Here is a 12557-nt window from a genome sequence, read left to right on the forward strand (position 1 = left end):
AGGCTAGATAAGGTCCAAGGCTGGCCAGCGGCGTCCGGCCAGTGTGGCAGCTGGTCCATCCAATCAAATGTGTTTTCACACTTGACAATTACATAAGGAAAATAAACATATATTGTCAATTACAAAAAAAGGTCAAATGAAATGTATTTGACAAATGCTCCAAATAGTTGCAGTTTTTGTACACTTCAAATATCCTTAAATGCTGTGTACTGCAACATGTGCTGTCATCTCACGTTAATGACCCAATTAGGACAGAAGGAGTTGTATGAAATCAGCAGTCTCACTTTCCAAGAAGACAACAATTTAAATATAACCCAATGCTGACATGGCCTGGAGTTGAATGTCCAGTCACCCAATTAAGCTGCCATAGGAGAAACTGGATCATATGCAAACTAGAAGTAAAATATCACAATAAATATCTCAGTAAAATAAGAATATTGCAAAGCTGCAATAGCTGCCAAAGATGTTCATTCATTGTTGCTGAATCTAACATTTAGGTGCTCGTGTGCTGATTAGTTCCCTTAATGGTTTTATTTGATAGATTATGCCTTCTTTTCTCACCATTCATTCAGAATTCATTCGTATTTTTTTTTGTGAAACGCTTAAGAGCTTTAAGCATTTCCATCAGCAAACAGCAAACCACCTACAGTAACTGAAGGCAGCACACTACTCTGGAGAAGAAGGTTAGGGGGAGCTGGAAGTATACGTGTGCACGTGTGCTGAGGTCTCTCTGCCGTTTCAGTAAGATACTATATGTTTATTAAAGTGGAATGAAGCTGACAATCTGTTCACTTCAACCTGCTTCTGTTGTGAGGTCTCCTAAGACTTAGGCACAGTCAGGGATGGATTACTGCATGAGCCTACCGGGCCCAGGCCCAGGGGCCCAAGGGGTCAGGCCCAAGCCCAAGCCTTTGCATGGAATCATTGCCTCAATATCAACAAATCAGGATGTAGGCTATGAATCTGATTGAATTTAGTATTGGCCATCCCCAAAATGCACCAGAATACAGGAAATCACATCAAACAAATTAATTTTTTTCTGGGGAAGGACCAGAAAACCCCCCCTCGCACATATACAACAATTAGTTGGGGGCCCTTAAGACATCTGGGCCCAGGGGCCCGAAAGTTCATAATCCGCCCATGGGCACAGTGTGTGTGTGTGTGTGTGTGTGTGTGTGTGTGTGTGTGTGTGTCTGTGTGACATTTAAAGAACAGTGAGTAAAGAGGGCAGAGGTCATCCTCTAGTAAAAGGTCATGTGATCCAAAGAGTGATGACAGCAGAAATGACTGTGCTAAAGCCACTTTTTTATGAGCATGTGTTTGTTCTGCCCAAGTGCTTCCGCTGCATCAGCCTCGATCAGTCTACAGTCGCAGTATTGTCACAGCAATGTGGCAAATCATTTTATTGGACATCAAGTGTAAAGTCCATAATATCAGGCCCATGTAATTGGCACATAGACACAGTGTACACGCAATATCAAAATATTACAAGCAAATATTTTAATAGAAAACACTGACCAACATACAATGTAAACACACCACCATTCAATTGCACTCTAACATTCCTATCCAATATAGAGGGGATATACTGTATATGCCTTTAAATAAGAAAAAGACTTCATAGAGAGACACCTAAGCCAGTCACTCTGCCTGATTGTAAAATAAGACAATTGATTAAAATGGTGTGTCTGAACAGACACATAACCAGACTGACCCAATGTGAAGATAGGGCTAGCCATAGTGTGTGTGTGTGTGTGTGTGTGTGTGTGTGGCGCAAGGTGTGAAAAAGTGTGTGCGTGTGCGTGTGTGTGTGTGTGTGAGAGAGAGAGAGAGAGAGAGAGAGAGCTCTGTCAGCTATTATTGTAAGTGTTTTCTTGTCTGGCTTCTAGCATGTCCAGCGGCTTTTTTGAGTAACATGGAAAAAAGCAAGTCAGTACAAACATAAATTTGGAAATCATTCAAAACAGCACACAGCCCGATATGACGAAGCCCATAAAACAAAACACAAAATACCATCATTTGTAAGATGGCTTTTTTTTCAGAAAGAAAAAATGAAAATATATGCAATATTTTGTGAAACATAAGACTGATGTAACTTTTCTTTGAATGTGTTTATATACATTTATTCACATGTAAGCCTTGCCACTGCAGATGAAGATATCTGAAATGATCTTTTTTTAAGTAAGTAAAAAAGGACTACCTCTAAAAGGCACAATCTGTGTTGAGGCTCTGAACTCCACCTATCTGTGTCAATGGGGTGTGTGAGGACACAAATAGGTGTGGGTAACACCGCCAGCACATAACATCCAACATCAGAGTGGAGTCTGTCCAAACAGTCGCTGATGGCCTTTGCTTTATGTTTTAAACATCCTCCGTGGGCTAGGCCTCTGAAGAACACGTGTCCCGTGGCCTGGAGCTTTCAGAAATTCCGCTCCATATTTACTGTTTCATATCAAAGTGAATGACCTCATTTGACTCAGGATCCTCCAACATTGCTTTGGCACAGACGCAAACAAAAACCTCTTCAGCCCGGATCAAGCCTGACTGAAAATCCTGGATCATTGGCAAGCTTATCTTTAAGAACTGATAAATGCACTGTTACACTTTCCTTTAAAGTGTTCTTCTAACAGCAGAAAACTGTTGTACATTTATGAATAGTAACACAAACATTTGCACACTTCAGTATTTTGTTGGCTATGTCAACATCACATGACAACAATGTACAGTGAAACCAAGCATGGGCTTTGCAGAGCTCCAAGAGATCCAAGATGCTTACTTGTTTACAACAATTCAATATTATTTTAATGCTTTGAGAGTTCAAACATCAAAAGCTGCATCATGAAATCTGCAAAGCCTTTTTCAAGTAAAACAGTCTACATTAGGGGGAAACACAGACTCACACTCACGTCATTAAAATACATTATAGCTACTGTCTGTTTTGTCTTGGCAAGTGATGCATAAGGTCTCCAGGAGATCTACATTGAAACTCCTCTGTTATCTTCTAACACCGGAATGTGGCTAGTACACAATAATGTGCAGGTCTTCTGAAGCTTTTCTGTAATTCTTGTGTCGAGGTAGTCAGAGAGACTAATTCTTTCAGCAGTTGAAGTGAAAGCTGAACAACTTGGCTCCTTTTCAGAATGAAAACACTGCTATAACACAACATATAACAATCTTGATATCTTACATTTTACATTCAGCGAGCTCCTAAGAAAGAGAGCATTGGTGTTCTACATAGGACTGCAGAAGAGAAACATTCCTGTGGGCCTTCTGTCAGGTTCCTCTCCTCTTCCTCTCATTTCAGCATAAAAATGATGCATTAAGGTCAAGGGAGCAGGGGACAAGTGGTGACCACCACTTTTCGACCTCTCTCTCTCTCTCTCTCTCTCTCTCTCTCTCTCTGTCTCTCTCTCTCTCTCACACACACACACACACACACACACACACACACACACACACAAACACACACTCTATAAGCTGACAGGCAAAGACAGGATGAGTGACATAAATCACACAGCAGAAGTCATTAGTGGCAGTGAATCCTGCTGGTGCCAATTAACAGAAGAAATTCATCATGAACTTCAGTTTAATCGATGAACGAGCTGATGTGTGCCTGACAAAACTCGTCTTCCTCCTGACACAGAGTTATGCTATGGATGCTCATAACTCACTCAATCCAGCTAGAGAGAACTTTAGCATGTATGCTGCTGTTAACCCATTTACTCCTGAAATGCCTGCTAAAAACGCCTATAGAATCCTATGGCATTCTAAACTAAATAACCTTATTTCCTAAGGGTTTTCTGAAAAAACACTAAGAATTGTCCACGCCTACCAAAACCTTTAATATCTAAGCCTCTGTACACCTAGAAACATGAAATAAAAGCATGCTGCGCCACGCAGCAAACCAGCTGGAGAGTCAATGTTGCGCTTATGCAGCAACAGGCGGAGATAGAATGTTGCGTTATGCAGCATCAGGCAAAATGGGTTAAATATCTGCATCACCCACAGATCTGAATTATTACTGATGTCTTCATCCTTCTGTCTCCTCACATACAGTGTCTAAGCTCCACTCAGAGCACACATTTACAAGTCATTCAGGAGCTCAGAGTCTGATGTGAGGTTTACTAAGACAATCTCTAAAAGTGCTGCGACTTTCACACACAAGTTCACACACACACACATGGACACGCCTGAACGGACACACAACCAGTCAGCCAAAGCTGAATGTGTATAGTCTGGCCTCAGGGTGTCCAATGTGCCGAAGCTTGAGCGAGGTGCGGAGACCTCGTGTGCATGGTGGACATGGCCACCGTCGTATTCTCCTGGGCGGCGGCCTCGCCCAGACGGGTAGAGAGAAGCCGCCGGAGGTCCCAGCTGGAAGTTGCGGTTGAGGAAGCCAGAGAAGACGGGGTTGACCCCGGCCGAGGCCATGGCCAGCAGGTGGCAGAGCGAGAAGAGGGGGTCGTGCGTGCAGTTCATGACAGCCTTCGCGGTGCCAGTCGATGATGGCGCTGGAAGACGCTGAGAGGCATCCAGCAGACGGGCTTAAGGCCACCACGATGCTGAAGAGCATGACGTTGATGCTGCGATCTCGCTGTTCGGCTGCTCACCAAGACAGCTCCCATTATGTTCGCCCGCCGATGAACTTCGGTAGATCTGAACACACACACACACACACACACACACACACACACACACAAACACACACTCTATAAGCTGACAGGCAAAGACAGGATGAGTGACATAAATCACACAGCAGAAGTCATTAGTGGCAGTGAATCCTGCTGGTGCCAATTAACAGAAGAAATTCATCATGAACTTCAGTTTAATCGATGAACGAGCTGATGTGTGCCTGACAAAACTCGTCTTCCTCCTGACACAGAGTTATGCTATGGATGCTCATAACTCCTCAATCCAGCTAGAGAACTTTAGCATGTATGCTGCTGTTAACCCATTTACTCCTGAAATGCCTGCTAAAAACGCCTATAGAATCCTATGGTATTCTAAACTAAATAACCTTATTTCCTAAGGGTTTTCTGAAAAAACACTAAGAATTGTCCACGTCTACCAAAACCTTAATATCTAAGCCTCTGTACACCTAGAAACATGAAATAAAAAGCATGCTGCGCTACGCAGCAACCAGCGGGAGATTCAATGTTGCGCTATGCAGCAACAGGCGGGAGATAGAATGTTGCGTTATGCAGCATCAGGCAAATGGGTTAAATATCTGCATCACCCACAGATCTGAATTATTACTGATGTCTTCATCCTTCTGTCTCCTCACATACAGTGTCTAAGCTCCACTCAGAGCACACACTTACAAGTCATTCAGAGCTCAGAGTCTGATGTGAGGTTTACTAAGACAATCTCTCTAAAGTGCTGCGACTTTCACACACAAGTTCACACACACACACATGGACACGCCTGAACGGACACACAACCAGTCAGCCAAAGCTGAATGTGTATAGTCTGGCCTCAGGTGTCCAATGTGCCGAGCTTGAGCGAGGTGCGGGAGACCTCGGTGTGCATGGTGGACATGGCCACCGTGTCGTACTCCTCCTGCGGCCGGCCTCGGCCCAGACGGCAGAGCGGGAAGCCGCGGAGGTCCTGCTGGAAGTTGCGGTTGAGGAAGCCGTAGAAGACGGGGTTGACCCCGGCCGAGGCCATGGCCAGCAGGTGGCAGAGCGAGAAGAGGGGGTCGTGCGTGCAGTTCATGACAGCTTCGTGGTGCCAGTCGATGATGGCGTTGAAGACGTTGAGAGGCATCCAGCAGACGGCGAAGGCCACCACGATGCTGAAGAGCATGACGTTGATGCGCCGCATCTCGCTGCTCCGCTGGCGGCTCTCGCGCACGCGCTCCATTATGTTCCGCCGTCGACGCAAACTCGTGTAGATCTGAACACACACACACACACACACACACACACACAACCACCGTATATAAACACTGTCACAAGCAAAAAAGTCTAATCAAGTAAGACGTTAAATAAGTAGTGAGACGCATAAATAACTACAGACAGACGCCGTGGCTGGGTTGGCGGTTACTAATACTAGGTAAATCAAATGTATGCATTTGAAGACAGTATGGCTAAAGTGCCCACATCATTAACTGACTACAAGCCCAGCATCTGTATTTCCATGTGTGTGTGTGTGTGTGTGTGTGTGTGTGTGTGTTCACAAGTCATTCTTATTTTATTCGTTCATAACACTGCCCCTGCCTTTTCTAACTGAATGACCCCTCTCCTTCTCCATCCCTTTCTCTTCCCTTCTCTTGTCTTTTGCCTCTCTCTCTCTCCCTCTCTTTCCTCTCTATGCTGGGCTCAGATAAGGTCTGCCATCAGATGGTGGAAGCTTCAGCTTCAGCATACTCCCTTTTTTTCAGAAAGCAGATCTCCTCTTGGGAGTCCAACTGACCATTAAATGTCAACTTAATGTCAGTGTGTATGTGTGTGTGTGTGTGTGTGTGTGTGTGATGTCACAGTTGTATTAATAGTCTTGACTGTGCTGCAGCACACTGAGGAGGGAGACTTTGTCTCTGGTGTGCCGTCTAACTAACTGATTGACAAGCTGTCGCTCCTCTTTGGCAGTCCCAGAGCTTTGACTCCTGCAGTGTGGTGTATATTAATACATATTCATGTGGTGTGCATTTAAAACAATGAATATTAATCAATCTGGTTTGAAGGGTGTACAAGCCTGTATCAAGCAGTTCATAACCTTAAACACACACAGCTGCAACTATTCAACTACTTGGATAATGTTTGTGTTGAACAAGATTATGGTGACCTGGAAAATGTCCCTTTAGTCAAAGCTCCAATGCCCAGAAGACACACGCTTACACACACACACACACACACACACACATACACATGCACACATGCTCACACACACACACACACACACACACACAATTGCAATCTGTATTTGCCCTGCTGTAAATGGATATGTGAAGGAGTTGACTCGTAAGGATGTAGAATAGGTAATGCAGGCGTGTGTGTGTGTGTGTGTGTGTGTGTGTGTGTGTGTGTGTGTGAGGTTGTGTGTGTGTGTTGTGTGTGTGTGTGCATGCCCTTGGTAAATACATCACTGGTCATCTGTTAAATAATTGTTTCTCTTCCACTTATTTGAAATTGCAATTCAAAATCTTTACAGTCATCATAGAAACGGAATTATGAAGCCATTATACTGTAGTATGGTGTTTGGTTTCAGTGGAATGCATTTGTCCCGTCCGATTGTACCTGGGAGATCAAAGTCAAAGTCAGCTTTATTGTCAATTTCTTCACATGTTCCAGACATACAAAGAGATCGAAATTACGTTTCTCACTATCCCACGGTGAAGGGATGACGTAGTAAGCAACTAGATGACGTAGTAAGCAACACTCCCCTCTAATGGGTTGAAGGTTGCATTAACCAGTGCTTAGAGGTGTTTGCATTCTCTATCAGGGCCTCTGTGCCTTTGCTGAATTGGGCTGGGATGGGTTTCTGTGTCATTACAGCAGTAGCATGTTTTTCTGTGTTTTGTGTGTGTGGTGCTTGCTCAATGCTAAATGTATGTGACAGCTCATCCTAGCTGCTGGTCATCTGTGGTTACAATGCGACATCACCATGAAATGTGTGTGTGTGTGTGCGCGCGCATGTGTGTTGATGAAGTGCACCTGATGATGAATGAATGAGTGAGTGAGTGAAAGAGTTACAGAGAGATTAAGGGAAAGAAAGCTGTGGCTATGTCTTGGTTCAGCTGTTTTCTGGTACATTCCACCATTATCATTATTATCCCCTGTGATAGGAAGAGGTAAACAGAACAGACAGCTCCCTCTCCTCCTCCTCTCCTCTCCTCCACTCCTCTCCTCCACTGACTGTCTGTATCCCCTCTCCCACTTCCGTCTCTTGCTCTTATAATTGGCAGTCATAGTGCAATGTGTGTATCTGTGTGTGGGTGTGCGTGTGCATGTGTGTGAGTGAGTGAGAGAGAGAGAGACAGAGAGAAAGAGAGAGAGAACAATGTTTGGCTCTCACTGTTCTCTTGGAGTAACAGCATGGAAAAGTTATTTCATTCCTGTACAAAGGATAAGAAATATGGCCATGTTTATCCTCAGGTTCAGGACAGCATATCTGTGTGTGTGTGTGTGTGTGTGTGTGTGTGTGTGTGTGTGTGTGCAAATGGAAAATGCTGTTTCTTTCATCTCACCAGACTCTAGCTTTATGTGATCTATAATAGCATTGTTATTCCTCCCCCTTCCTTTTCTTCATGCTTGACTTCTTTGTTCCTCACTATTAACTTACTATTCTAAATATTTACACTGCCTAATGTCCTTCCATTTCATGCTGTAATTCATGTGTGTGTGTGTGTGTGTGTGTGTGTGTGTGTGTGTGTGTGTGTGACAGTGTATAATCAAAAGTGACTGAATGAGTAAATTTGTGTGTCCTTTGTGTGTGTGTGTGTGTGTGTGTGTGTGTGTGTGTGTGTGTGTGTGTGTGTGTGTAGATACCTTGTAGTAGCAGACAAATATGAAGAGGAGTGGGGTGATGTACTGGAGGAAGAGCATGGACGTGGTGTAGGTCAGTTTGAAGCTCCTGGATGGCCAGGCTTCCACACACACCACCTTCCCATGGAACTGCTCCCTCATCTCCGGCGGGAGCTGTGTCAGTGGGGTGTCCGTTACCATGGAGAACAGCAGGAAGGGGGCAGCGGTGGCCAGCCCTAGAGTCCAGATGGCAGCGATGCCTATGCAGGCGTGGTGTGTTGTGGGTCTCCAGCCACGAGGATGCAGGATCAACTGATGCCTCTCCATGGCAATGAGAACCAGTGAGAAGATGGAGACGGTTACTGAGCAACACTGGACCAGTCCATTGAGCTTGCACAGAATTTCCCCGAACACCCAGTGGTCCATGAAGGTGTAGACGAAGGTGAAGGGCAGGCACACCAGCGCCATCAACAAGTCCGACAGCGAGAGGTTGGCAATCAAGACGTTGGTGACGTTGTGCATCTCTCGTTGTCGGATGATGGCAAGGATAAGAGCCAGGTTGCCTACCACGCCCAGCAAGGCCACTGCACTGTAGGCTATCGCCATGATGACAAAGAGAGTCTTGTTGCTGTCACACTCATCACTGCCATAAGCTGTGATCGCTGACAGGTTAGCGAAAGAGCAGTTGCGCTCCTCTAAGGCGGTCGAGCAGTTGGGGGGAGCGGGTGGGAGAGGGGGGAGGAGCATTGGGTATGCCATGCTGCTGGCTGACTGGATACTGCAGCTAACGCAGGTCACCTCATGCTGCCTCACCACTTAGGCTCAGTGTGGAAAACTGTCAAAAAAAGTGCAAATATGAAAAATCACCAATAATGAAATAAGGCTGGGGAGAGACAATCCCACCGCACAGATCCAACTGTAAGAGCTATACCGAGAGAGTGTATTTTACTGATGACTAAAAACGTCATTCTGACTGCGTCCTCAGGGTCATAATTAGTTCACTATCCCTAATGACATCAGTAAGCATGAGTAGATAATTGAGTGACAGATGCCCTGAAACTGCACCAGCACACCCTAACCCAGCCCTACACACATGCAGTCTTCACACATTAGTGAACACCCAGACCCAGACCTACACACATGCAGCCTACACACATTTGAAAACACCCTGACACACACACATGCAGCCTACACACATGTTACAGAACACCCAGACACACACACATGCAGCCTACAGAGAACACCCAGACCCAGCCACACACACATGCAGCCTATACACACATTTAGAACACCCAGACCCAGACACACACACATGCAGCCTACACACATTTGTGCTGCCTCTCCCATGTAATACACATCTGTACACAAAGCAATCTCAGTGATAGTTTTCCAAAGCCTTTCAGGGGGCCTTGTCAGCTGTGTCATCATTGGTTGAGCTCAGCATTTCTTCAGAGCACAATGCACCTAAACCGTGTCTTCCTCAGCTTGCGTCTCTCTGCTGACGACTCCTGCATTCTGCTTTATTCACATACATTCTCTAATTCACGTCTAATTCTGCAGCAAATTATTTCACAAATACCATACAGACACAAATAGCATAAAAAGAGTCTAATTCGGTACACCCCACACCACATCATTCAATACAATATGGAGAATCATATGTGACATAACTTAACCCCAAGTTGCTCCGAGGACAGTGGCCCTTGTAAATTGACATAGGTCACTTTGGACAAAAGTGTCTCCTGAGTGAATAAAACATCAGGTGTGTCACCAACCACATTAGCAACATTGTCAACTACTGACTCTGACTACAAACACAGTATACACTTTGAGGTGAATGCAACAGAAAGATTATTTTTCAATGATGTGACCCACAGACTGAATGCCATCCCTCTGCTCATAGACTATATAGTTTGAGGTCCCACATTTGCACACACCCACACATTCAATTCCTCTCAGTTCAGTCATGTTGTTCAGAGACTGGCTGGCTACATCATTCTTTGATGCTTCAGAGATTTTACCTATGATGAGTTAAACACACACGACAATAAAGAGAGATAGAGAGAGAGGGAGAGAGAAAGAGAGAGAGAGAGAGATGATAACAATGACCACACAGACAGATGGAAATTCAGCCTATGTTTGCAGTGGTTTATTAATTAGCCACAGCCATCATTATCTGTGATATTAGGCCAGTCATTGGAGACTTATAACTCTGTAGCTTATGGCTGGTTTATGGCTCCTTTATGAAACATGGGAGCACCAAGGAGATGGCCTGCACTGGTGAAGTTTCAGATCAGAGCTGGTTCCATTTCAAGGTATATGAGGGAAAATACATCTTCAAAGCCAAGAATAATGTTAAAAATGAATTGAGATAGTGATTAAAGAGGGAGAGGACACGCTTGAATTCTATATGATGCAGAGGTAGAGACGATGCAACATGTTAAATTGTCCCAGCTTACATGTAAGTCATGTAAGTGATGTAACTGTGTCGGTTGAAACCCAGCGCGGAAATCTGAAGACATGGAGACAAATACCCGTGGTGATTAATTTAATAATTCGGTCGGAACGTCTTTTTAAACGTCTTGGTCTATGTCTATGTTATCCGCTACAGTAGACACATTTGGCATAATTTAGACTGCATTTACATTTTGTTTTTTATCTGACGCTTTTGAAAGCGACTTACAAATAATGAATCAGTAGGACAAATGACTGAGACAAAAACACACGCACACACAGAGAGAGAGAGAGAGAGAGAGAGAGAGAGAGAGAAGGCTCTGGCCTAACATTCAGAATTAAGCAGGTCATGACTTTTTTTGAAGCGTACTGAAAGCTGCTTATGCAGTCCCAGTAGAGCTGCACATTAACCGCTGCAGTGTGAGAGGACATGGGCCTACAAACGTTAGTTTTTTTACGTCATGTGATCTGATACATGGGAAATCATATACATACATCGTCTCAAAGAGGTTCAAATTGGTTTTGATAGGTCCCGTTTGGTATACAAAACAACACCGAAGTGGTAATTTGTCGCCAAGTCCAATATTGTCACTCGGTTACACGCAACTGATGATGCGCGTCTGCAACATTCAAAATTCCATCTGAGCGTGAAATTCACCACTTCATCACACTTATGTCTGAACGCAACCTGATGTGAGATCTGTTTGAGTCGTAAAAGTTTAGAGCGATATGTTCTCATTCATTCTCCGTGTCCACTGGTAAACAGGTCAAAGTACAGAACACTTCCCTTTCTTCATTCTCCTTTTCGTTGCTTTGTTCTTACCAAGATATCCATAGATGTTTAACATTGAAACATGCATCTTTCAGTTAACTATGAGAAATGTTTCCCTGGTTTGTAAGATGAATCCCAAACTATCCTCATGACAGAAAGAGCGCACATTTTTGACGTTGCACTTTTTTGACTATACCCTGATAGCTTATAATAGATACATAGAAAAAGAGAAAACGCACCCCACCGCCTCATGTAACAAACAAATATCTATTCAGACTTACCTTTACGCATAACGAAGTAGGCATCTCCGCAGAACAAATGCATAAAATCAGACCTGACGCTGTGGTGTTTTGACCACAATGAACAGACGAGCGCACCGCACATCCTCACGCAGAGAGAGAGAGAGAGAGAGAGAGAGAGAGAGAGAGATTCCCGTGCACACTCGTCACATGGCGACTTTATCGCCCTGGCCACAGTAATGGGTGCGGGTGTCTGGAAATATGACCAAAGCTACTACAAAGATTTCGCAATTAAGGTCACACACTTCCTCTCCAAATAATGGATGATGACCACCTGCACTTATAAATTATACGTTACCATTTACGTTAAGCTATATGTCTACAGCGCCACTTAGTGGCGCCACGCTAGTGGCCAACTGGGCAATAGGCCTATTTTGGTAGCCGTCTAGACCTATTCTCACAAAGTTAATCTTTAGGCCTTTTTCTGAAGGTTCACCAAACATTTCGTCCTAGATTCATATGTCTCTCCATACCTACTTACACTTACACAAAATAAACTTGTAATTTTCTAATACGATATGTCCTATTTTTATAGGCCTGATCGATCACCTGTGCCGAATGATAGGCCTA

The 12557-nt window shown here is 44.3% G+C and overlaps 1 protein-coding gene across 1 annotated transcript; it reads right to left on the reverse strand.

Moving 5' to 3' along the window:
• Positions 1 to 4956: 4956 nt before the first annotated feature.
• npy1r (neuropeptide Y receptor Y1) lies at positions 4957 to 12095 on the reverse strand. The gene is made up of 3 exons (XM_048240665.1): positions 11970 to 12095; positions 8487 to 9297; positions 4957 to 5895 (listed from the first exon to the last, which is right to left on the reverse strand). Exons 2-3 carry the CDS (start codon positions 9219 to 9221, stop codon positions 5476 to 5478), a joined length of 1155 nt encoding a protein of 384 aa, XP_048096622.1. The 5' UTR covers positions 9222 to 9297; positions 11970 to 12095; the 3' UTR covers positions 4957 to 5475.
• Positions 12096 to 12557: the final 462 nt, after the last annotated feature.

The sequence above is a fragment of the Alosa alosa genome, chromosome 1 (genome assembly GCF_017589495.1).
Source record: "Alosa alosa isolate M-15738 ecotype Scorff River chromosome 1, AALO_Geno_1.1, whole genome shotgun sequence".
Classification (NCBI taxonomy): Eukaryota; Metazoa; Chordata; class Actinopteri; order Clupeiformes; family Clupeidae; genus Alosa; species Alosa alosa.

Excerpts from the sequence above, each read along its gene's own strand:
- npy1r (XM_048240665.1), bottom strand. The coding sequence starts at position 9,221 with ATGGCATACCCAATGCTCCTCCCCCCTCTCCCACCCGCTCCCCCCAAC. Across the intron at positions 5,896-8,486 it reads TATTTGTCTGCTACTACAAG|ATCTACACGAGTTTGCGTCG; the intron begins GTATCTACACAC and ends GTGTGTGTTCAG.